We start from the raw sequence: 26,508 nt of genomic DNA, 5'->3' as shown, positions 1-26,508 counted from the left end.
TGTCAGCTGAAATCTATTAAAAGGCATCTAGTAATGCATCTGATGTAAATCTATTAAAAGCTGCATCTTCAAGAGGAATTCAAGAGAAAGGCTTACGAAGAGAAAACGGTATGGAAACAAAGATCCTTGGCCGTTTAGTTAAAAGAAGGTTATAGAAACACCAGATTTTCACCATATGGCAAACATGAGGCACAGAGTTATCCAGATCCAAATTCTACCCTTCAACGGGTTCGAAACAGACGACCAACAGTCGATTTGCTTAGAGATTGTGGGATTCAATAAAAGATTGTTCTCTAAAGTTTCAACAATTCAGCCAAAGCTGGATAATACAGAGTTTAGTTGTATCTCTGAAGAAGCGCCAAATAAGTTAAGAGCTTTCGAACAACAAAAGGCAACGATTCAGCAAATTGAGGCGGAAGAGGCCCCAGATTCTTATGGATTCATGATAAATGCTGGTCCTTCTGGGACATGGTGAAATGGGAAGTGATGGGTTTCACTAGAGAATTCTATGGCAGTGAAAGGTTAACTAAGGATATGGCCAGATGAAAGGGGAAGTGGTGGGTTTCGTTAGAGAATTCTATAACAGTGAAAGGTTTACTGCAGATGTCGCCACTTCATTCATTACTCCAATCCCTACGAAAAAGCTAAGGTGGTGTCGAGTTTCAAGCCGATCAGTCTAATCAACAGTCCATACAAAAAACTCTAGCAAAGGTCTTGGCTTCTAGGCTAAGAAAGGTTCTAGCCATCGTTACTTCATTTTCTCGAGGAGCATTTGTCAAGAGGTTGGAAGCTTCTAGCCATCGTTACTTCATTTTCTCAATGAGCATTTGTTAAGAGGTTGGCATATTCTCGATGGGGCCCTTTTTGCTCATGTATGTATAGATCAAAGGAATAGAGATCATAACCTGGGATCATCTACACAATTTATTTTGAGAGAGCCTATGAAAATATGGATTCAGATTTTCTCGATTACAAGCTTTACAAGATGGGTTTCAAAATCAAGTGAAGGTGCATGTGGGAACAAGGTATCCCGTATCGGTATCGGTTTGGCGTAACAGTGTCCTCCGATACCGATACGGATACGGAGGCGTAACGGCTCGTAACGATGCCAAAAAAAAAAAAAAAATTTGCCAAAAAATTATGAAAAAATATGAATTAAATCCGGAATATTCTAAGCATTCCAAATATGCATTCATTTATAAATTAGAACATGTTTATGGTGGTGTAATGGTCCTTTCTTTGGTGAGAAGTTGTATCGGACTGTCTGATGAATTTATGAACCAGACAACCTGGATTTGACTACAAAACTCGTATATTTAATGTTCTAACTATCTACTATCAATGATAGATATATTAGAATGAACGTAATATGAAAATATCTTACATGTGTAGGTGTTTGCAATTATTTTTCATAATTCATAAAAAAATATAAAATGACAATAACAATCTGTAAAATGAACATTGATATGTTCTACTATGATTAACACATCATATTCTACCATCAAAACATCAAAACATTCAATAAAAAACAAATTTTCGAATTTAAAAAAAAAAAAAGATCAAAAATATTGCGTAAATAGAAAAAAATTATAAAAAAATATAAAATGATAACAACAATCTGGAAAATGGACATTAATATCTTTTATTATGATTAACACATCATATTCTACCATTAAAACAGCGAAACATTGAATCAAAAGTATAAATACCTATTTTTGAGCTGGAAAATGGCCCACAGAGCTTCGAATCAAGAAAATCCTTAATATAAGTTGTTTTTATTTGTAATATCAAGCTAAGAGTGGTCGAAAATAGCAATAGAATGATTTAGGAAGAGTTTGGAAGAAAGAAGTTTCAAAAAATGTGAAAAAACAGACCTTAAAAAGCAACCGTTACCGATACGTATCGACCGATACACCCGTATCATAACGGATACGAGACACCGTGTGGGAATCTCTTCCGCTAGATATTCCATTCTCATTAACGGGTCTTCGAAATGGTATTTTGAGGGCTCTAGAGGAATTTGGCAAGGAGATCCTCTCTCCCCCTTTCTATTTGTGATTATTGCGGAAGCTTCAAGCAAAATCCTCATCGAGGCTAGAGAGGAAGGTCTCTTCGATGGGTTTAATGTTCGGGCAAGAAGGTCTAAACGTGTACTATTTGAAGTTATTCGTTAGTAACACTAATATCTTCTATAATACCAAAAGGGAGTATATCTTAAATCTCATATGCTTTTCGAGATGGATGAAGCTACTTTAGGTTTGAGAGCAAAACCTTTTAAAGAGTGAGATGTTAGGAGTTGATCTCAATTTAAGTACAGTGACAAACCTAGCAACAATTCAGGGATGCAATCTGGGTGCACTTCCTATCACCTATCTGGGTTTCCCCTTTTGTATTGGATATCTAGCAAAATCCCTTTGGGATCCAATGATTGTTAGAATGGAAAAGAGGCTGGCAACGTGGAAAGAAAGATATTCATTTTGGTAGGGGGATTATGTTGATTCCAACTAGTGTATTGGCTATAATAGAAAAAATTCAACGCAATTTATTGAGGCAAGGGGTGGAAATGAAGAAAAAAATCTCATCTGATAGGTTGGAAAGAAGTCTGCAAGACAATTGCGAATGGATGGGTTGGGATTAGAAGCCTCAAGATTATGAATGAAGTGCTCTTGGACAAGTGGTTTGGCATTTTTGTATTGAAGAAGAGATGTGGAGAAAAGTGCTTATTATGAATATGGTGTAAGACAAATGATAGAGGCATTCCTCTACTAGATGGAAGAGGTATTCCTCTATCTTCAAGGTATAGAAATTCGGGTTGTTGGAAAGCAATGTCCCTTGAGGGAGTCTATGCTCCAAGCCCATGAAATCGGTAATGGTCCATTAATTTCAATCTAGGATGATTGTTGGTGTTCGGAGTAGTCATTTCGGTGTTTGGTACTCTTCATGTTGTAGTTGTTCACAAGGAAGTAAAGATTGTTGATGTCTCTGAGCAAGTGGGAAACAATAGTGCAGAACCCTCTTTTTAAAAGGAACTTATCTAAAATTGAAGAATCTGATTTTTTGAACATAATGGGCTTATTATTTGAGATGAGGACCACTATTTCAAGGGAGGACAGCCTCGTTTGGTTGTGGGATAGGTCGAGGAAATTTCTAGTAAAACCATTGTTTTGGAAACTCTCCAATGCAAATGGTTCATGTGCCCCTAGATGATAAGATTGGGCAAAGATTTGGGGAATGCAAATGGTTCGTGTGCCCCTAGTGGAGCGAAGCGGATAAGATCAGGTAAAGCAGGTGAGAAATGATCATCCTAAATTGGAATGTCAAAGGTCTAGGGAATATGAGGAGAAGAGGGCTCGAGTCAAGAAAATGTGCTACAAATCAAAGGCTGACATCATTGCCATTCAAGAATCCCAGTTACAACAATCGATGAACAGAGCTATGATCAATTCTATCTGGGGGGCTAACAATTCAGATTGGGTAGTTCTCGATGTTGTGGGAGTAGCAGGGGGAATTATTGTTACTTGGAAGTCTTGGGTTTGGAGACAAATCAATTCTTCTTTCTGGAAGCTTTTCTATAGTCCATGGATCATTGGTGCTATCCATTGTATATAAAAAAAAAACTCTCGTACCCGACTTTGCAAATCCCATTTTCCTTTTCAACTCTTCTAATGGAGATCTCTTTAAGCTTTCTTTGAGTTTTTACTAGCATGTATGGTCCTTGTTCCTCCAAGCTCCAGAATCAGTTTTGGGAGAAGCTTAACAAACATGAGGCAGAGGTGCATAGCTCCATGGTGTGTTACTAGGGATTTTAACGTGATTCATTTTTCATTTGAAAAATCAGGTGACAAGGTGACGAAGAGTGTGTCCAACTTGGGTGGGGGGGGGACTAGTTTTACTTGGTCTAATGGCCAAGAAAATCCTTCCATGTTGCAGTTAGATAGATTCCTCGTCTCCGTGAATTGGATCAAGAGATATCCTATAGCTGTCCAAAGGGGGCCTTCCAAAAATCATTTCAGATCATAGACTTGTTATTTTAGAGGTGGATAGCGAGAACTGGGGTCCTTGACCATTCATATTCAAATTAGCTTGTATGGAAGTGGATGCTTTTGATCAGCTAGTAGCAGATTGGTGGTCTTCCTTTACAGTTGAAGGTTATGTTGGCTTCAAAATTAGTAAGAAGCTCAAAATGTTAAAAGAGAAGCCCAAATTGTGGGAAAATGAGGTCCTTACCACGAGGGAGGAGTTTGACTAAATGGTAGAAGATATTCATCAACTTGACTTGTTAGAAGAAAGCAAGAATTTATCCACGGAAGACAGGTTGAAAAGGGTCGATTTATAGCTTAAATATATACTAGTAGGGCTAAAGAAGAAGAAATTAAATGGTGCCAAAGATCTGGAGTAGTTTGGCTTAAGGAAGGGGATAAGAATACCTGATTCTTTCATAGCATTGCCAGTGCTTAAGCTCGGGGAAATAGGATATACAACGTGGTTGTGAATATGCATTATGAATAATGACAAAATATGTTATTTTATTGTTTCCTTGTATCGAGAGTTGCCTGCAGGTGTGAAGTAGGGTCAGCCTAGATTGGATAATCTCCAATTTCATCGATTATCAGTTGAAGATGTCACCTCTCTAGAGAGACCTTTTCTAAAAGAAGTGAAAGTGGCCCTAGATTCTGTGTGGGGATAAGGCTCCGAGCCTCGATGGATTTCCATGGCTTTCTTTCAAAAGTTTTGGCAGATAGTGAAGAAAGATGTCATGGATTAAAAAGACTTCAGACTAATTAGCTTTATAAGATTCTGACTAAGATTCTTACCTCAAGGTTCAACCAAGTCCTCTCAAAGGTGATTTCAAAAAATCAAGGCACTATTGTGGTAGGAAGACAGATTTTTTACAATGCCTTAATAGCTCATGAATGCATTGATACCAAGTACAAGGAGAAAAAGAGTGGGTTAGTTGATAAACTGAATATTGAAAAGGCTTATAACCACGTTGATTGGGATTTTCTACATTATATGCTAGAAAGATTGGGTTGCAGCCGAAAGTGGAGGGAGCGGATCGGAGCATGTGTGAAGTCCGCTTCCTTTTCTATACTCGTCAATGAATTGCCAAAAGGATAATTCAGCACATCTTGGGGTCTTAGACAAGGTGACCCCATCTCTGCATATCTATTTGTAGTCATTGGAGAAGTCCTTAGCATGATGCTTCATAAAGGAGAGGAAAATGGCCTATTTCGTAGCTTCAAGGGTGCTCGAGAAGAGGAGTTCATTAGTCATCTCCAGTATGCCAATGATACGTTGTTGTTCTGTGAAGCGGAGGTAGAATCAGTGGACAATCTCTTGAAAATTCTAGTTTGTTTGGAAGCAGCTTTGGGATTGAAGATCAATGTGCCCAAATCTAAGATGTTGGGAGTACATATCGAAAGTGGGGATCTAAGGCATTTTGCAGATATTTTTGGATGCAAATCAGGGGTCCTTCCTTCATCCTATCTTGGTCTTCCTCGATATATCGAGAAGCCACCCAAACACTCGTGGGATAAAGTTATCTAAAGAATTGACAAGAAATTGTAGAGATGGGCACGAGACAACTCGACTCGACAAACTCGACTCCTCCAACTCGTTCAGACCCCTCGATCCAAACTGAGTGGGTGAGTCGAACCAAACCAAGTAGACTTCGTCCAATCCAAACTCAAACCGAGTCGAGTTCGAGTTACCCAGTAACTCAACTCGACTCCACCCGAAATCTAACTCGGTACTGACTCAACTCGTACACACACACATATAAACCTTAAATTTAACGTTTCATGGAGAGGCTGCAATTCTACCAGGTGCACCTAGGTTTTGAGTTGTGATTTCAACCCGTGGATACCCGTTGCACATGACCCGACTTGGCACTTGTGATCGGGTCGGACTCGGTCCGAATTAGTCCAAGCTAGACCCAGACTTGGATCGAGTTAGGCATGCTGGACTCGGTACTGAGTCGGGTCGAGTCTATTTCAAAACCGGATCGAGTCGGATCAGCCCTACCTCGGTCCGACTCGACTCGATGCCCAGCTATAGGAAATTAACATCCTGGAAACGTCAATCTCTCCATAGGAGATCACCTCACCCCTATCAAGTCTGCATTTTTTAACATGTTGGTGTATTTCATGTCTATGTTTAAATGCCTTGCATCAGTTTTGCATTGACTCGAGAAGCTAAGGAGAGACTTTTCTTTGGAAAGGTGACAAGGAGGGGAGAAAATTTCATCTTCTGAGGTAGGATGAGGTTTGCAAACCAATTAAGGAAGGAGGGGCTGGCCTTAAGCCTATGGCAACTATGAACCTGGCATTGCTTAGTAAATGGATCTGGAGATTCAAGTCAAAAAAAGGAATAGACGGAGAGAGTTAATCGCTTCTAAATACGGCACACAAGGTGGAGGTTGGTTTGTGAGGCTTCCTTCCCTTAATAGAGCTTCCGGAGTTTGGAAGGCGATAACGGCTACAGAGCATATTGTGTGTAGAGGTATCTTGTTCGCCTTGGGCAATAAACAATGTATTTGCTTCTAGGTTGATAAGTGGTGTGGAGATAAGGTGCTACAGGCCCTATTCCCTAGAGTTGCCCAGTTGGTTGCCGATAGCTTTGTTGTAGTGGTTGATTGTTTTTCTTCCAATGGAGAGGTGAACCAGTGGGCTCCCCCTTGCCGAAGGAACATGATGGATGAGGAAATAGCTGAGTTCATTGGCCTGCTGGATTTCTTAAAGAACCTTAAGCTGGTGTCCAATTTGAGGATCGGATCATATGGAGTACACATAAATCTGCGAAGTTCTCTGTCAAATCTTTATGCAGTATATTTCCTGATCCAGTTCAAGGCCCTTCCACATCTCATCCTTTTCACCACCGGTACTATGGCATCCCCCTAGGGTTACAGTGTTTGTCTAGCTCATAGGCAGAAAGAAAACCCTAACAATTGACCATCTTCTGTGAAGAGCTTTAGTCCTACTTATCGTCCATCCTATGTTCACAAAATTTTTACAAAAATTATCCATTTTCTCTGAGCACTATTGATACGGTGTCTTACATCCATGATAGAGATAATATTGAGGCCAAAAATTTACAACAACGGTATCTTAATTGTTACTTAGGAGTTAGGTATCCTATTGCAAATTACTCTCGTATGTGGTATGGGAGTGGGTACACAATACTCTACCTTCTCTAATATTTGTACACTAGTAGGGTGATGTGGGTGATTCCACTGCATCCTACTATGTATATGATATAACCAAAATAGTTATGCATACAAAATTGCAACTATATATGAAATGATGAATGTTACCATTATAGATCCTATGAGCATAGTATTATAAGATATGCTTGTGGTTGCATAAACCAAGTATCCATCTCTATGATCCAATTTAGACTTACACCACCAGTTTACCACTTAATCAGCAATAAGAGAATAGATCCTTTCAAGTCGGTAAAAATAGCAATTCAGATCTCAAATTACCTCACGAGGTTTGAAAAGGAAATTATAAAGAGGGGAGGGGGAGGGGGGAGGGAGGAGGGATCTAGGAAACATTGTTGGGAGTATATGCCCCAATCATATGCTAGAATGATTTCTGTTCTTTTAGTGAAATTTCTCCTTCCTCTTGATGAAGAAGATGAGTGAGTGAAATTCATCAAACTGGAAGGAAATTTGTATTTTTGGAGAAAACTTAAACCCACAATGAAGCAAACTTGCAAACATGATTTCTGCTCTTTTAGTGAAATTTCCCCTTCCACTTGATGAAGAAAATAGGAGAGTGAAATTCATCAAACTGGAAGGACACATGTATTTTTTGGAGAAAACTTAAATCAACAAAGAAGCAAAATTACATACACGAAGAAGCAAATCACAAGGCCAGTAGTTGTGTTGTATTGGAGAGATGCATCTTAATTATGACCTATGAGTATATGCACCAAATATATAGTCTCTTGATTATGTTCATTTATTTCTGCTTAATGTAATTTTCCTTCCAATTGACCACAAAAGAAGAAAAACAATAACTACCAATCAGAAAACTCAGACATAATTCTATAAAGCAGTACCTCTCTTCCAGCAGCGTGTCAATTAAAGGGAAAAGACCCCGCTTGAAATCTGTACCAAGAACGTGCTTTAAAGCTACCAACAATTCCTGTACCAAGCGAGATGAGATATTAATATAAGCTAGTTGAAATGGCACGTGCAATGCATGTGGAGAGAGAAAACGGTTTGTAAGACGCAGTGTTCTAAGTATCGGTATCGCTACAAGTTTAGCTGGTCAGGGATACGGAAACAATATCGATATCACTGATAACAAGAAATGCAAGAAAATATGGGGAAAACGATAGAATTTTCAATGAAACTTCAGGAGATGCTACAATACACATATTTGTATATTTAGGAATAAAAAAATTGCAAAAAGAATGTATACACAATAAGTTTCCATTTAATGGGGGCTTAAAAGCATGTGTGGTCGTAAGAAACAGTCTTAGCCATCCCATCCATGATCCATCCCATTTAACCATCCAATTATCCATCCAAACATCCATCGATATTGCAGAATATCGATAACTCGTGATATTTTGCAAAGAAATCATCAACAATAGGAAAGGAAACAAAAGATTGTGGTCTTGGTATAGCGCATGTTGCGATAATGATAATATTTAGATATTATCAATATTAGCAACGACAAATTGAAAGCTACATACAAAAATGCACTCATAAAAAATTTTGAAATAGAATTATTGTTTTTTAATAAACAAACTTATTGTGATATCTCTACGTTGGCAATATTATTGAAATATCGCTGATACACTTGTGATACAAGCGTCACCTAGAATTTACACAGTTGAAAATATTGGTGATACATTGGCGATATCGATACATTAGAAATGCAAGCGACACTTGGAATTTACATAATTGAAAATATTGACGATATCGATTTGTTGGTAGTACTTAGCAATACATTGATGATGCTTGGAATTTCTAATACTATTGGTGTTATCGGTATCGCTAAGCTGGAGATAACGATAATATCGGAGATATTTCGACAATATTGGAGATAATTCAAACAAACTAAGACGTGGGGGAGAATTGGAAATTTGGAGAATCCGATGTGGATGAGTCATCTTCTAAAAGTTACATTGTTTTAGCAATTCTAACCTTTGATTAGTGGACAGCTGTTTGGTAAATCCAGACCATGAGTATTTCTTATTCTATTGTCATTAAAAGTCCACCAATCTTCTATTTAGATAATTATATAGGTAAAGTAATTTCATTTATGGTCCATCATATGATAGATGGAAATTAAAAATGTTTAATTTAAGTTACTGGTATGCCAAGTGTACAACTTCTCTATGCAACCATGATGCTCTACCAAAGTATGAAAGGTTCCCTTATCTTAAAAACAGATATGCTCTGAGGAAAGCATGAATTGACGATTAAAATTACCTAATTACCCCTTTATTTAGTTTAAAACCTTCCTATGTCCTTGAATAGTTAGAATTTTAGGAACCATAAAAATTTAGTGTGAAGATTTTTTACCCTGTAACCCCAAATTTTGCTCTCGTTATATATGGTAGAGTAGAGATGATAGAATGAATGCTGTTTGAGCAAGAATTATCAATCAATTATTAATTACTCACCTTTCGAATGGAAACTGAGTCAGGACAAGTAACAAGCAGGTTCACTATGCTTTTACAGATGCTGTCTTCATGTGGCCTGATATATTCAGCAAAGCTCTTCAGAAGGTAAGTCAGAAAAGAAACCGTCTGCAGTAAACAGAGAAACACCGAAAATGATATTATTCTTAACTGCAAAAAAGAAGAAGAAGAAGGGAAACCTAATCCATTTCAGCACATAGATTCTATTTTTTTTAGCTGCACAAAAATAGATCACCAGAACATTATGACACTGCCATGGTTTTGTTCCACACAAAGGCTATGAAATCTATGTGCTGCACATATGTTAAATATCTCGACAGAATAATCAAAAGCTAGGATGTGGCTTTTTTACCTTAACCTGTGCACCCTTCAACTCAATGAAGTGGTTCTTCGACTGTGGAGGGACCTTTTCAGGACCAGGCACTGAAATGGCTGCAACCATCAGTGGCAGCAGGTGAGGAATGTTGATCTGCACAAGCCGCCCATAAAGCTGGAAGAGGAACATCACAACCAATGGACTCTCAGTGACTATCTTGAATGACCTTGTGCTAGGGTTAAGCTGTGTGCTCGGATTAAGCTGCCCAGTGCCACCCGCATACCCACCCGTGGGGCCTGGACCTGGACCAAGACCGTCTGACGAAGACATCAGTGGCATCTTCACATCTTCCACAACTACACCACCGCTGTTGCTCCCTATGTTGCCGGAGCCCCCTCCGCTGGCGCCCGCCACATCATCAAAGAAGTAGGCAACAGTGGCCCTGAAGTTCTGGTAGATCTTACACACAAAATCGAGGAACGGCTGGACCTCGTTCTCGAGGCTGGGGCGGAAGTTGCGGAGGAGGTCGAAGATGATGCGGATGCAGATGAGGCCATTCTCCTCGTTGTCGGTGGTGAGGACGTGCATGGCGACCTTGAGGAGGTCCTGGACAAAGGGGCGAAGGACCTCAGTGTGGGGGAGCCGATTGAGTATCTCAACGATCACGTTCCGGAGCTTGTGCTCCGTCGTGTCAGATAGCTGCGGGGACGTCAGTTGCGTCAGGATTGTCGAGAAAGGCCGGAAGTAGCACTTGAGGAAGTTGAGGTACTCCGACGTGTGGGCGATCTCGAGGCCATCCCGAACCTCCATTGCCATCTGAAGGCGGGCTGTCAGCACTGCATAAAACAAACAAACACACATATATACATTTCTATGTCGAAATTTCAGTGAGGAAATGGGAGAGAGAGAGATAGGATTACTGAGGTCAGGCTCGATCAGACGGCGAGCATGCTGCTCGAAGTTCTGAATTGGGCTCATTTTGGAAACCCTAGGAGCGTTGTGGGGCTTTTAACTGGTTTTGTGATTCTAGGGTTTGGTTTTAGGGGCCTTTTGGGAGAGAGAGAGAGAGAGAGAGAGAGAGAGAAAGTGGGGGGGATTTTTTGGGTTTTAGGAGAACGAGAGTTTGCAGTTTCTTCTCCCGCTCTCACCACCTCCCGGAGCAAGAGAGAAATGTTGCTTCTGTCCCGACTACAGACTATTTATTCGGAAGTTTTTGCTCGAATACATCCCGATCTTGCCGCACGGAATGAAAAGGAGACAGGGATTGCCGGCAACGCCTCTATGGGGGCCACCGTATGCATGCGTTGAGTCCGGATCCTCTGTTATTTGGTAAAAAGGGATTCCCTGATTGTCCGGTCCTAATTGGTCCACGTCACCACTCACTTTAGAAAAAAAAATAATAGAAGAAAACTACCGACTCCGAACCATTATAAATATTTTTTTTAAAAAAAAACAAAGGAAAAAACAAAAAAAATATATATATCAGAAAAAGAAACCAGGAAAGGAGGGAAAAGAAAAGGAAGAAAATGGAGAGAGTCTCATCTCCTCTCTCTCTCTTTTTCTTCCGTTGGGTCGTTTTTCTTTTTGGCTAAAAGACGAGAGTTATAGAAATTGCAAAAGATTTACGAGATTGGTATTTGAATTTTTATATATTTTAGTTGGGTTTTCTTTTAAATTTGGACTCTACGTTCTTTAAAAAGATTTACTGCTTTAGAGAAAAGCAACGACTGCTTCCATTGGCAAGCTGTTGGATTCTTCTCTGTCATTTCACTGCCCTACCATAACGATCACATTGCACAGCAGGGCATAGATCACTGCCCAAAGCATCTGTATTATTCCTTTGAGAGAGTTTTCTTTTTCTAATGATGTAATGGTAAACAACAGGGCATACAATTTTTGGAATGTGTTTGTGAAACTTGAAGCTATTGCATTAATACTTGCAAGTTGTTGAAGATCAATCATTTAATACCATTGCATGCAGGGCACAATTGTATAATACATGGTTCCTCTGCTTCGTATTGTTGTTCAAGGCTTAGTCTAGTAGTCTAACTACTGAAATGAATCTGCACTCCTACAAGTTGGGTGCCCTGTGCAAGTGGTTGGAACTGTTTAGGATGTAAGTTCCACCATGAATGTGTCATGGGAAAAGTACGGGCTGCCACAGGTGTACCAAGCCACTTAATTTTTGGGCAACCAAAAGCCTACAGAGGTCAACAATTTACATTCATGTCTATTATTTGAATGGTCAGGATAACTTCTATGTGGAAAGTATATATCCTCCACCGAGTTGTATGGTACAGCTACATGCACCAGCTAGTGGATTGCAATTTCACCTAAACAGTCAGCAAGGTAGAGAGTATAGTGTGTGGATTATCTATGGTTCAATCCCTGGTAATGTTACCTTTATATTAAAAAAAGAAGAAGACATTGGTGGAAGATAAGAAAGTAAGTAATTGTTTGAAGAATGTTCCTTTCTTCTTTTTTTATGGTGGATTGTCTCCCTCTCCATTGGTGAAGGCTTGGAAAGCTTCCATGCCACCCATCCAAATTCTCCTTTGGGCTGACATGGATAAAAGGATCTTAACATTTGATAAGGAAGTGGAACATGGCAAATTCCCAATGCGTGCTTTTTATGCAAGGGGGATGAAGAGGCTGTCAATCACCTCTCCATTCATTGTAAAGTTGCAAGGTGGATTGGCATGGGTTTTTAACAGATCGTGTATGACTTCATGGGTGTGAGAAAAAGGGCCGTTTTCCACCCGTGGCTCTATTATGTGGGATATGATGCTGCTTGCAGTGTTACGGGGCATTTGCAAAGAAAGGAATGTGCGTATGGAAAAAAATAAAATAAAATAATCTCACCTAGCTCCCAATGACAGTTAGTGTCTCATTAGTGTTGAGAATCTTTCAATCTGCGCTACAACTAAATCTAAAATGCTTCACTAGGATATTTAATGTTGAGGCACAGTCTAAATTATGTTTCAGCTTGGCATCTTGATGCTAATTGAATTGGGCTCAAGATTCATGGGCTAGGCCTAGGCCTATTAGGCCTAAGCCCAAGTCCCACAGTTGGCCCATCCATAAGTAGGCCCAAGCCTCCTAAATAGGCAGCTAGTTATGCAAAATCAATTAGCCAAATCTTTTTAAATTCATTCTTATCTCTTAAGCATTTTTTAATTTTTTTTTCCATTTTTGTAATAAGTTATTGGTTGTCAATGGCATTATGAACTCACCTTCTTTGTACGTGTAAGGAGCTTATTTAAGGGCTTTTCATGAGTAGTTTCAAGGCACCTTTGAATTGAATAAAATTTCTAGTTTGTTTCTTCTACTTTGTTTGTGGTTCTTGTGCTTAGATTAAAGATGCTTACAGTTGGGTGGATTCTTTCCATTAGCTGGTTGCGCCACACCTAAAGCATTTAGCTAATACATATTGATAACCATCCTCTAAACCCACCCACTCCCTGGATAGCTTCCACTATGTTTGGTCCTCTGACCTAAATCCATCTAATAGCACTTAAGAGTAGTCCATAATCACATATTCAAGGGTATTGCTTGCAAAATGGAGGTGTGAGTGTGATTACATGGGATAATATATCTTTCTAATCCACCCAAGTGTGCTGCCTTTTTTTTTAAAATCAATTTGCCAGGGGCCTCAAGCACCATGAAAATTTGAAAAAGAAAAAAAAGAAAAAAAGGTAGTGGTCGCTTTTGTCGGAGCCCACCAGAAACTCTAAGAAATTCTTTTGGAGAGCCATCAATCACAATAAAAAACTGTTGCAGTCTAGAGTCCCAACGAACAGGATTTCAGCTGACCAAGTGATCAGTATGTGACCAGGTCAAGTCAACTTGGGCGAGTTTTGGGTCAACCAACTAGTTTTCCAAACTATAGTTATGGTTCTTTAGAAACCATCCTCTGTACCATGTCTCCGACGCTAGATTGAACTTCAAATTTCCAAGTATAATTATATGAATATTTAGGTGAAGGTGAGGTTAGGATGTATATCCTATTCAATGCATGGGTAATCATGGATGTCACCATGAAAGAGGTGTATACATCATGACCAGAATAAATTGAAGTATTAATGATGGAGTATTGTCATATATCCGTGGGGCAATGGGCTTTCCATTTGTGAATTTCTATATCCTATGAATGACAACTGATTTATTCTTTTTCTAAATTGATGTATGATAATGGCTTCTTACAAAGGATTATTCTGTATTCTTTGCTTTCAGAGAAGAGGCTAAAGATATACAATCACAATTGCAAAGGAGAAAGTTACCTGCTTCTGAGGATATCCTGGAAAAAATCAAAAAGTATGAAGCATTCCTTAAGTTTGGCAAGTAACATTTCTGCTTTTGAACAAATATATTGCTTGCTTCCTTTCATATTTGAAAAGCAAGAACCTTATTTGAATAGGTAACTGTTGGAGAAACTACCCATGGTTTGTCACAACTCACAATCTCTAAAAAGTGCACATAGGAAACACTTTTATCCAATCACATTCTCAATAACATACATGATAGGACCACACTCAACTTGCCACCGAACCATGTATTGATGCCCCACATATACCTCATGTGCACCATGTGCCACGACACATCCTCAAGTGCTCGACATGTGCCCCATAAATCATTGATCACCTCACATTGTAAAATGTGCCATTTTGCACATACATGTGCCAATGTCCATCTTCAAGTGCCCCATATGTTCCACGCATGCTAGTGTGAATCTTCAAGCATCCCACATTTGCTGCATGTCTGCGGGTATTGCTTGCTCATTTTTTATCCTTTTTTTGAGGAAAGTCCGATCTCACTTTTATACATTTATTATCTTCTTTCTTCTACCTTTTTTTTTCTCTTTTTCTTCTTCTTTTTCTTTTTTCTTTCTTTCTTTTTTTTTTCTTCTTAATCTGTAGATGGGAAATGTTGCAGCCAATGCAGCTGCATTTTTGTTACAAAGATGTCAGTGTTTTAATCATGCTGAGATGTGTTACAGGCCCTTCGTAAACAACCTTTGACAATTTATGGTGATGGAAAACAAACACGAAGCTTTCAATATTTTTCTGATACGGTACTTTACTCTTTCTTTTAAGACTTTATGATTGAAAATGTGTTGTGGGCTCACCGTCTTTCCCGAAAAGGGCATACCTTGCTCAGTTCCAACTACTGTGATAGAATCCCTTTCTTTAATCCCGTGGTTAATGATTAGATGTATGTCTAGCCATTGCTGATTAATGTCAAATTTAATCTTTATATTTAATGATGGAAGTTTGCATAATTCACGGGAAAACTTTGATTTTATTCTTTATTTTTTGTCATTTTGGTCATTTCTTTACCGAGCCTTTAGAGAGCAGCATAAAAAACCTTGGTAATTTTATCAAACTGAATTTGTTGTTGCATATCTCGAAACATTCATGTGTGCACCTTAGTTTTGTTGCATATTGTTAAATGAAGATGCTTTCTTGATCATTGATTTGTTTTTTCAATGTAGTTATCACTTATGATTGCATTTGGATGTGCCCCAAATTGCTAGGTGGACCTTTCAGCAGAACATATCAAATTCCTTTCTAATAGCATAGACCACAATGCGCAGTTGTTCTTTAATGCATTTATTTCTTTGTGATGTTTGTTAGGGGCTTGTTTACAAGCAATTTAAGGATGCATCAACTAAATTTTGCAGGTTTCAAGAACTCTTGGTTTCTCTATAAAATAAGAAGGTAAGTCATTCAGTGGTGAGGATCCATGTGATTTCTTGCTTTACTTGTTTTTGGATGCTTGAATATGACTGTAATCTCTTATGGAAGAGCATAACTACTTTATCTTTCATTATATTTGATTCTTGCACTGCTAGTTCATCGATAAGACCTCTTGAAAAGGTAACACCATTCTATTTCCCTTTTAAGAGGTAATCTGTTTACAAGTAAATAGATTGTGCATTTGGCTAGCTTGAAAAGTGTTTATAATGGATAAAGAATTTCATACAGTTGGGAATAACTTGGATGATATGATTCATGAAAGTTGTTATACATGTTTTTTTTATTGTTGAATTCGAAATTTTTAAATGAGTTGATCTATCAGGGCATGCACTAGCAATGGTAAGCCATTATTTTTAAAAAGAAAAAAGAATCTAGCTACGGCTAATAGCCATAATTTTAGATCTAAACACCGTAGCCATAGGTATTTAGCTACGGTTTTTATCCGTAGCTTTTTTCCACTTTTTTGATAGTGATTACTTTTGCTTTATCACCTAAGATTATTATTATTTATTTATTTTCTTACTTTTTGCTATATATTTTTTTGTTATTTCTTTTGAGGGTTTTAAATGAATGAATATTGAAAACTGGAAATAGAAAAATAAACTATAATCTTCATTAAAATAAACAACCATATCACATTTCTAAGTGAAATCACTTCACACTCACACAATCATATCATATCCTCAAGTGTAACCTCATCACATAGTCTATCAATCGTATCACATTCTAAAGTGGATCCACCACATCAACTGTTAAACAACCATATCATATCCTCAAGTACAACCTCATCACACAGTACATAAAAGCGTTTCACATTCTCAAGCGGAACTACATCACACTATCACACAACCATATCATATGCATCCTTAAGTGCAACCTCATTATATAGTCCATCAACTGTATCATATTCTCAAGTGGAATCACATCACATTATCATCTCAACCATGTCATGCGCTCAAGTGCAACCTAATCACATAATCCATCAATCATATTATATCCTCAAGTGTAACCATATCACATTGTCATACAACCATATAATATCCTCAGGTGAAAACTCCTCACACTGTCCATCAATCGTATCACATTCTCAAGTGGATATATACCTCATCACACTACCATACCACATCCTTATGTATAACTCCATCACGTTGTCCATCAACTATATCACATTCTCAAGTGGACACATCACACTCACACAACCACATATCATATCCTCAAGTGTAACCTCATCGCATGGTCCTTCAATTGCTTTTATTCTCAAGTGTAATATCATCACATTGTCGCACTACAATATCATATCCTCGAGCGTAACCTCATAACATAGTCCATCGATTATATCATTTTTTCAAGTGTAACATGATCACACTGTCACACAACTTTGGATTATCCAACGTCATGACATAGTCCATCAACCATATCACATTCCCAAGTAGAGATCATTTATCACACTATAACACAATCATATCATATTCTCAAGCACAAATAGTCTATCAACCGTATCACATTCTTCAATCTGGAACAACTTCACACGGTCACATAATCATATCATATGCATATGTGCAACCTAATCACATGGTATATCAACTATATTCTATTCTTAAATGTAACCACATCATACTATCACACAACCATATCATATCCTCTAGTGCAACTCATCACATAATACAATAACCATTTCACATTCTCAAGTGGAACCATATCACACTGTCACACAACCATATCATATCCTCAAGCACAACCTCATCATATAGTCTATCAACCATATCATATTCTCGAGTAGAACCACTTCACACTATCACACAACTACATTATATCCTTAAGAGTAATCTCATCACTTAGTCCATCAACTGTATCACATTCTCAAGTGTAACCCCATCATACCGGGGCAATATTATATCAACACCTTAAGTATAATCTCATCACATAGTCCATCAACTGTATCACTTCCACAGATGCATGTACCTATTCTGATATAGATTGTACTCTCTTGCATGGTGTCTGCCACTTCTTTCATTTATATTTGAAAAATTTTCAATCCTATAAAAAACACAAAAATTTATTTATCTTACCTACATTGGGATGCCTTCTAATAATCCAAGTCATCAATCTCAACTAGTTATTAGTTTCAGTACACATTTCATGGGCTGCCATGCAAACATCATACATCTTACTCCTACAAACACAAGAACAAGCCTTTCGGAAGTGAATTTCTTTTTCTTTCTATGGAGCATTCCCTTAGAATTGTAATAGTAGGCCATGCAAGAAAATGAAATTCACTTCCGATACTTCTCTGCAGTCCCAGCTGAGGGGCTGACTGTTGAGGCATGGCAGAATGCTAATTCTATTGTCAGCAGGTATGAGTTGGACATCAAATTGTTAGGATTCATTTGATTGCTGCTGGTTTTTTGTTTAGGGGATGGGTTATGGTCTGTTTGGATAGTTGGTTTTGCTGTAGTCCGATTTGATCAGATGTTTCCTTGTGGAGATGGGTTGTGGTTTGTTTTGTCAGCTGGAGCAGGGGATTTGTGAAGAAGGGGATCAGAGTTGCTAAGGATGTTCCCAGGTAATATGAAATGCATGGCTTAGTTCTTTTTTCTTCTTTTATCTTTTTGTGAATGAGTTTAGAAGATATGATAGGTGAGGCCCGTTGTTTTTGTGCTGGCCACCTATCATATACAGATTTAAAATTCAGATACGAGACCATTATTATAATTTTTATTAGAGAATGTATTAGTAAGAGACAGCATGCATTATTATAATTTTTTTTAAAAAAAAATATACAGTAGCTACGGTTATGAACCGTAGCTAATTATCTACAAACCGTAGCCATTGGTAAGTTCAGCCTACGTTTAGCTACAAATATAATCCATAGCTGTATATATTTTAGGTACATATAGTATAGCTGCGGATTTAATCCATAGCCACAGAAGATATTGGTTTAAATCAAATATAAATAACAAAATAAAATAATTTTTTAAAACCGGCAACTTGCTTCAATTTATCATGACTTTCTTGTAAATTTATTTCAATATTATAGCACTATAACAAGTATTGCTCTTTTATGCAAAAAGAAAAAAAACAAAAAACAAAAAACAAAAAAAAAAATACAATCAAAGTAAAACAAAAGGTAATAAAAAAGAGAGATTAAAAGGAAAAACAGAGATAGCTGATGGGTTAACAGGTTGTTGCGGATAGAGAGATCCCAAAGCAGCCGTGAGAGAGAAAGAGGGGAGAGAGAGGCGCAGAGAGAGAGAGAGAGAGAGAGAGAGAGAGAGAGAGAGAGAGAGAGTTGGTGGCAGGGAGAGGAAAAGTCTGAATGATATGAGAGAGTCGGCGGTAGAAAGAAGGGGATAAGAGTTGCTAAGGATTTTCCCAGGCAAATGATATGGTTGTGTGAGAGTGATGTGGCTCCACTTGAAAATTGATGAAATTAAATATTGAAATTCCACTTATGGATGCATTTGAATGTCATCCATATATTGAAATCTCACTTTTGAAATGTGATAATGACAAAGGAAGTTGAGTAATGCAAGTGACAAGTTTGGAGATCGTTGGAGGCTCTTGAGGCTCTTAAAATTAGTTGGTGCTTACTTTTGATGATTTAGAAACACATCTCAATGCTTAGGTGTTGAATTGCAATTAATGCGAGTTGAGGGTAATGGTTGTTAAGATGTTAATATGGAATGGTTCTCAGCAAAATGATAAGCTAAATAGTTTAGTCAATTTTGATAGTTGAACATGCAAGTAACCACAATAAGGTGTAAGTCCTTGAATGTGAATGGAATGGAGCTAACTATTAGCTCCAACTTTGTTGTTTAGTAACCACAATAACATCGACTGTGAATGGAATGGAACCCACTTTCGTTATTTACTTTATTGTATTGTATTGTTATAATTCAATTGAACATCCAAATATGTCATTTTATTCACTATGTGATATGACCCTACATTTAACTAAAATTTTTCACTTGAATCTACTTAGGTAGTTGCTACTTTTTTTTAGGACCTAAGAATTTCTATTTTCTTTCTTTTTCGTTATTTCTTTTGAAGGATTTAAATGAATGAAGATTGAAAACTGGATATATAAAAATAAACTATAATCTTTGCCAAAATAAACAACCCTGTTATATTCTCAATCAGAACTATATTACAGTATCACACAAGCATATCACATCGTCAAGTGCAACCTCATCACAAAGTCCGTCAACCGTATCACATTCTCAAATGGAATAACCACATCACACTGTCACAGTGTGATGAGGTTACACTTGAGGATATGATATTGTAGTGTGACAGTGTGATAAGGTTACACTTGAGAATGAAAGAAATTGAAGGACTATGTGATGAGGTTACACTTGAGGATATGATATGTGGTTGTGTGAGCGTGATGTGTCCACTTGAGAATGTGATACGGTTGATGGACAACGTGATGGAGTTGTACTTGAGATGTGGTATGGTAGTGTGATAGTGTGATGAAGTATATATCCACTTAAGAATGTGATATGATTGATGGACAGTGTGGTGAGTTTGCACCTGAGGATATGATATGATTGAATTATGACAATACTATGCAATAAAATAAATAACGAAAGTGGATTTCATTCTATACTGTGGTTACTAAATAATAAAGTTCATTCCATAATTTTTCAAGAACTTGTACCTTACTGTGGTTACTTGCATCTTCAACTACCAGGATGGACCAAACTATTTAGCTTAGCATCTTCAACTACCAGGATGGACTAGACTATTTAGCTTAGCATCTTCAACTACCAGGATGGACCAGACTATTACTTTACCATTTTGCTGAAAACCATTTCATATTAGCATCTTAACAAACATTAGCCTCAACCTGCATCAATTGCAATTCAAACTGGCCGCAGCCTTTACCGGCGGTCAGGTGAGTGCCGGTAAATATTGCGCCGGTAAAGGCTTTACCAGCGGTCGTACACTACCAAAAACAGTCTATAGCTATGGATAAAATCCGTAGCTAAAGATATATGGCTACAGTAATAGCTGATGCCGTAGCCATAACTTTTAAAGATTTGGCAACAAATTAATCCATAGCCATAAAACTTATGGCTTCCATTAATCTGTAGCCATAGAGCAAAGCTTCCTCATCAAAAGTGTTTTTTTTTTTTAAAGAACAAGAAGAAAGAAGAAAAGGTGATGTGGTCTCCTGCCCTGCCAATTAGAATAGTCTGCACTCATCTATCATATTGAACACATCTTCAATAGTCATGCTCTTGGAGTTCCATTGATATTGGGATTCTTTGAAATTAAATTCCATTAGCAAGCCCACCAAATCGTCGTTATGGGCTTCTCCCATTTTCATAGCCATCTCCCTCTTCTCAATCATACGCCTCATAATAGCTCGCACTTCTCGGTCTATTTCTTTTCTCCTCAGGTTATCTTTTGTGGGCAAAAACCTGCAGTTTGATATTACACACATCATAGAATTTATGATAAATAAATAATTGGATCTCTAGTTTCAGAATTTATGGTAAATATCATTTGGGTCTCTGATTTCAATTCATTTTTATTACTTCCTTCTCGCTCATGAAATGAATTGAGAAATTTATAAGGCTGAGAAAAAAAAATCTTCATTTCGTGAGAATTCATAGGTTTATCATCCCATCCACATGACACATGGTAGGTTTATGTATTGATCAGGTCCACACATATAGATAGATTGCTCACATTTTAAAATAAAAGCCATGAGACAATGCCAATCCATTACTTCTAACGTTTATCCAGCTTATCCCAGTGCAAATTTGGGATGAAAAAGTGATAATACAACAATGTTGTTGACCGTTTCCACAGTTCATGGTTAATGGGTTTTAATTCAACAATGCTAGCAACAATATAGATGTGTAGTGACTGATTAGGCTTTTCACTTATCTAAGGCAACTAAATTATATTCTTAATATCCTCCATTTTAAGTCGTCAAGGGTTAGGATTTTATGTTTAGAACATCTCTCGGGGTGGTAAAGATTGGCAGATTTGGGATCCTAATCCTAACTAGAATAGCTGCAAAGCTGTCATTTCAGGATGTTTATGGTAGCAGCAGGCCTGACTTAAGTTTTAGACCTTATTTAGTTTAGTTTAGGTTTATTAATATTATTATTATCATTTTTGGAAGGTAGTTTCATGGACGAGATAAGGATATGAAAAACATAATCAAATTAAATAATATCTGATGGAAGAAACAAGAGAATAGAACCTATTGGTAATTCCAGATCTTCCTATAAGAAAAGAATTTAGGAAACAATTTACTAAAAACCGATCTTTCATTCCATTCTAGACTCAAGAAATTGCCACTTCTGGCATGGCAATAATAGGGAAATGAAATGGTAGAAACATATAAAACAAAAATGAACACAGTTCATATTTCTAGGGAAAATATAATTTATAGTCAAATAAATGAATAAAGTAGCAGAATTCTTGCTAATTGTAACAAAGCAGTGGAGAAATGCAACCCATTTGTAAAACAAAATCAAAGATTCCCAAGTCTAGAATCTTGGGTCACTAATTGGACTCCCAAGTAAACCAAAACCATCTTTTTATGACATTCAAGTGAAGAAAATTAAGAAAATTCACAGAATTAGAATAAGAACAACTCATGTTGCAAAAAACTTACATTCAAGGTTTAAGCTTTTCCCAGAACAAAAACACCAACTATATCTCAAGGCTTTTTCTTTTCTTTTCTTTTTTTTCTTTTTTTTTTTTTGTTCTTTTTCTTTTTTAAATGTGAAAATGTTGTGCATCAATGGCATTGAAACAAAGGAACTGTCCAATTATCAGTAAAACCCTTTGGTAGTTGGGGTGAATTTTAATGCACTATCAAATTGAATTGCAAACATTGATATAATAAAATGGAAATAACCAAACTGCAATTTCCTCCCTTAGCAGGCAAGCAGGCAGGCATATGGATGGAATGGACTCCATATTTCAATTGCATTACTTTCAAGTGGGGTACCTCAAACTATCATAACCAAACTACCTCAAACTTTCAAGTGGACTCCATATCCAAAATGAATGTTTGGAGCTGCAATATCAAGCCAAAGGTGGAAGAGAGCATTACAGCGGTTTGGCACATTGATGGAAAAATAATGTGAAACTAACAAAAACAAGAGGGAGGATTTCTGTTAAAAATGTACCTATTCCATCTGAGAGTTAGTAAACCTTAAAAACCTGTAAATCTCAATGATATCATACTGGATGAGCAGTTACACATTGCAATGGGAACTTTATTGTATTAAGGTTGAGCAATTAGCAACCATTCACTATATCACGTTCAATTGCCTCACATGTGCTAAGAAGCTTCTTCTATAAAAGAAAGACTTGCAAACCAAATCCCTATTTAAAACTTACAAATAAGGTGCTACTATTTCAAAACCCAGCTTCTTCTTTATTCATTTATTTTTTAACGAGGACATTGTGGAATTTTAAAAATGATCATAAAAACATTATCAACTTGAGGTTTGTTGCTACTATGAATATAGTTGAATTAAAGGAATATCAAAAGCTAAAAGCTTAAGCGCACATCTAAAGTACCGAAAAGGATACTGTCATATATTGAAAAGAATAAAATGTAGAGAAGTACCTGGTAATAACAATAGGGATCCCTGCACTGGCTGCACAAATAACAGCTTTTACTTTAGCAGTCATACCCCGTCTTCCTACCCTCGATTTGTCTCCAAATGTTATCGTCCCTTGATGTGTCTCTTTTACATATGTATATATAAGCTTTGAATGAGCTTCACTAGGAGGAAGTTATGGCTGCTGAAAGGCCGATATAAAACGTTATATTGGCAGTTATTCTAGTAGTTTAGGCCATTTCTTTGCAGAAAATTGCCGTTTTTTTTCCAATATAGATTACATAACTAGTTCAGGCAAGACTAAAACCTCACATTAGCAGCACTCAAGCCTGGTTCCCATCTAGCTGGGGTGTGCACTAACTAACCAGCTCAACTAACAAGCTGGAAGCTCTTTTTCTTTCATTTATTTATTTCTTTACAGTTTTTATATTTCTAATTATTAAATTACATAATTAACTAAGCTTAATTTAAATAATATTGGGATTTAATAGTAAACTAAATACTAATTATTATTAAAGTATGATATACTTTTCTACCATTCAAAAAATCTGATGGTATCACACACACACACAACTCAACAACAACATCATCATCGTCGTCTAAAGCCATATCCCAACTGCTTGGGATCAACTGTGCAAAGGCAAAAAGAAGAAGAAGAAAAGAAAGAAAGAAAGAAAAATAACCGGGCTGCCAGAAGCGAGCCAAAGACCCCCCCCCCCGCTCCCTAATCAGGGAGCACACTCCTGATATACAATAAGGCCCTATAATAGAACCAGGAAAGACCCATAGCAATTTCTGAAGCAATGTACTAACATCCAATATATATATATATATATATATATATATATATATATATATATATATATATATATATATATATATATATATATATATAAATCATTCATAAAAAAAGCTACAATATCAAAGTTTATTCTTTTGATCATTTTCTACCATAACTTTTATCATGAATCCTGACAATAATGGCTCCGATGATTCAATAAGAGTCTTCCTGAGCCGCCCTGGATAAATGGGAACAAAAAAAGTGGAATGGGATTCATGCAGTTGACCCCAATAAATTGGGATAAGGCTTGGATGATGATGATGATGATTATGATTATGATGTATGAAGGGTGTAATCTACAGCCATAAGAACATAAGAATTTGTGTGGTAATGAAGTGTTTAACATGGAGATGTTCTTCAGTCTAAGCATTGGACGATTAGAGAAATTTTCTATTTATCAAGGGAATGATGAGATCAATTAGGACTCATCTGTTGATTTATGTAACTTTGCATAAAAAGGCACCCATAAACTACAAAATAACAATGTAGGCAGAGGGCAATCCAAAAACTGCATATAACTCTTTAGATATTCATTTATATAGACAAAGACTCCCCATCTACATCTGTTAGGATGTCCAATACAACAGAATAGAATACTGTGTGTTTCTAAAATAAAATAATCATCACCCACTTGCAGACATTTGAAGAATATTCTTGACATTTGAGTCTCCGATGACCTCATTGCAAGAACCCAAGAGAGGAAGGAAGGGTATAATGAGAAGAACATTCATACTCCACATAAAAAAATAAAAATAAAAATGCAACAACCAGTTGAGAAAACTAGCAATACCCGAAAAACCAGATTTAGGAGAGTTCAAGTGCATGTAGACATTCAAAATGCAAGACCCAATTGAGAATACCAGCAATACCCAATTTCCAAAAAGCGAGATATGAGAGTATCCAAGTGCATGTAGAAGTTCAAAATGATACCTACCAATTACTACGTATCTGGCCCATATTTTACTAATTTCCTTCCAAGTTCTCACTATATTGAATCTGTAAAGCATTTAACACCTTCTCTACTTTTCTTCTAGTCCAAGGTATTTTGACAAGAGAAATGTCAACCTAAAACTGGTCATATGTCATGATCCACTCAAAAGTAACACACTGCAATTTCAACGCAACTTCATCATTATGAATGACTTGGCAGCACCCATTAACTTTTTTTTATTAAACTGAATGTTCAGTTCTCTTTTTTTTTTTTTTTTGAAAAGCATGAATGTTCACAACTTAATTCACTCCAACATTTGAATTCAGCCTAAAAGTCAATATTGACCACTGAGTATCCATGTTTTTCTTTCCTATTATAGATGGTCCCAGCAGCAAACTATGAGAAATCAAATGAAATGTAAAATTACAACACCCTGGGAATGCAACTTATCAAATCATATTCTCAAATGTAATCTCATCACATAGTCCATCAACTGTTTCACATTCTCAAGTGTAACCTCATCACATTACACACTACCATATCACATGTTTAAGTACAATCTCATCACATAACACTACGGGAACAATGACCTTCATCGGTGGTAAAAAATGTCGGTAAAAGTAAAAAAAAAAAAAACCACCGGTAAAAGTTATTGTGGTGGCTAGACAAACGCCGAAAAATGAGGCATCGCTAAATCTTTTGCCGGCGGCTAGTGACCTTTTCCAGTGCTTTTACTGGTCCCCGGTAAATCCTGAAAAAGCGCAAGCAAATCCTTAAAATGCACATATAAATTTTTAAAAAGAGCCGGTAAATCCCTAAAAAAATGTCTTTTAAAGTATGTTGAAGCGCCGTTTGCACCTACCGAATCACCACATTTGGCCTGATAAGCAACTTGTAAAATTCTCCTGACCAAAGTGCCATTTGGAACCTCTGTCGGCTGGAACCAAAGCCTGCCGCCGACAAGGTGATGCAGGACATGAAAATCAAATATGATATGCGAGATTTCAGGCTTAAGATCACGTTAGTTCAGAAACAATTACACAAATTCCATATCCCACATGAAAGTTCAAACATTCAATTAAGGGAAATCTATGCGGGTCCAGGCATACACATAATAGGCTGGATCAATAAAAATTATGAACCAAACAATACTCAAAGATAAGAAATAATCATCCACGCATACATAGTAATCAGTCCCTAATCCAAGGGATTTAGAAATTCCAATTCGGGGAACCCTAGGGTAAGAAAATTGACAAATAACTTGGGGAAAACATAATCTAAGGCTAGGATTCATGAAAAACGGCTATAAAAGGATAAAAGAGGATAAAAACCTGAGCTAAAAGACGATCCTGCGTGTGGACAGCAACAATGGCCAGACGGACGTGCGTGTGATCCCGGCCACACGT

At 37.2% G+C, this 26,508-nt stretch overlaps 1 protein-coding gene and 1 long non-coding RNA gene across 3 annotated transcripts in view; both read right to left on the bottom strand.

Annotated features, from left to right (window-relative positions):
• LOC131237348 (uncharacterized) overlaps positions 1–11,070 on the bottom strand; it is a 118,346-nt gene extending 107,276 nt beyond the window's left edge. For both annotated transcript variants that reach the window (XM_058235057.1, XM_058235058.1), the window contains exons 1-4: positions 10,897–11,070; positions 10,013–10,812; positions 9,643–9,768; positions 8,065–8,150 (exon numbers count right to left, since the gene is read on the bottom strand). In XM_058235057.1, the coding sequence (XP_058091040.1) occupies positions 8,065–8,150; positions 9,643–9,768; positions 10,013–10,812; positions 10,897–10,954 (1,070 nt within the window). In that variant the 5' untranslated portion in view covers positions 10,955–11,070. The remainder of the gene's footprint in view (positions 1–8,064; positions 8,151–9,642; positions 9,769–10,012; positions 10,813–10,896) is intronic.
• Positions 11,071–25,569: 14,499 nt separating this feature from the next.
• On the bottom strand, positions 25,570–26,061 carry LOC131237347 (uncharacterized). Its single transcript, XR_009167192.1, has 2 exons — positions 25,965–26,061; positions 25,570–25,853 (listed from the first exon to the last, which is right to left on the bottom strand). It is a non-coding gene; the product is annotated as an uncharacterized LOC131237347 (long non-coding RNA).
• Between the last annotated feature and the right edge of the window lie 447 nt (positions 26,062–26,508).

The sequence above is a fragment of the Magnolia sinica genome, chromosome 2, assembly GCF_029962835.1.
Source record: "Magnolia sinica isolate HGM2019 chromosome 2, MsV1, whole genome shotgun sequence".
NCBI lineage: Eukaryota > Viridiplantae > Streptophyta > Magnoliopsida > Magnoliales > Magnoliaceae > Magnolia > Magnolia sinica.
This window is presented reverse-complemented; position numbering and strand designations above follow the sequence as displayed.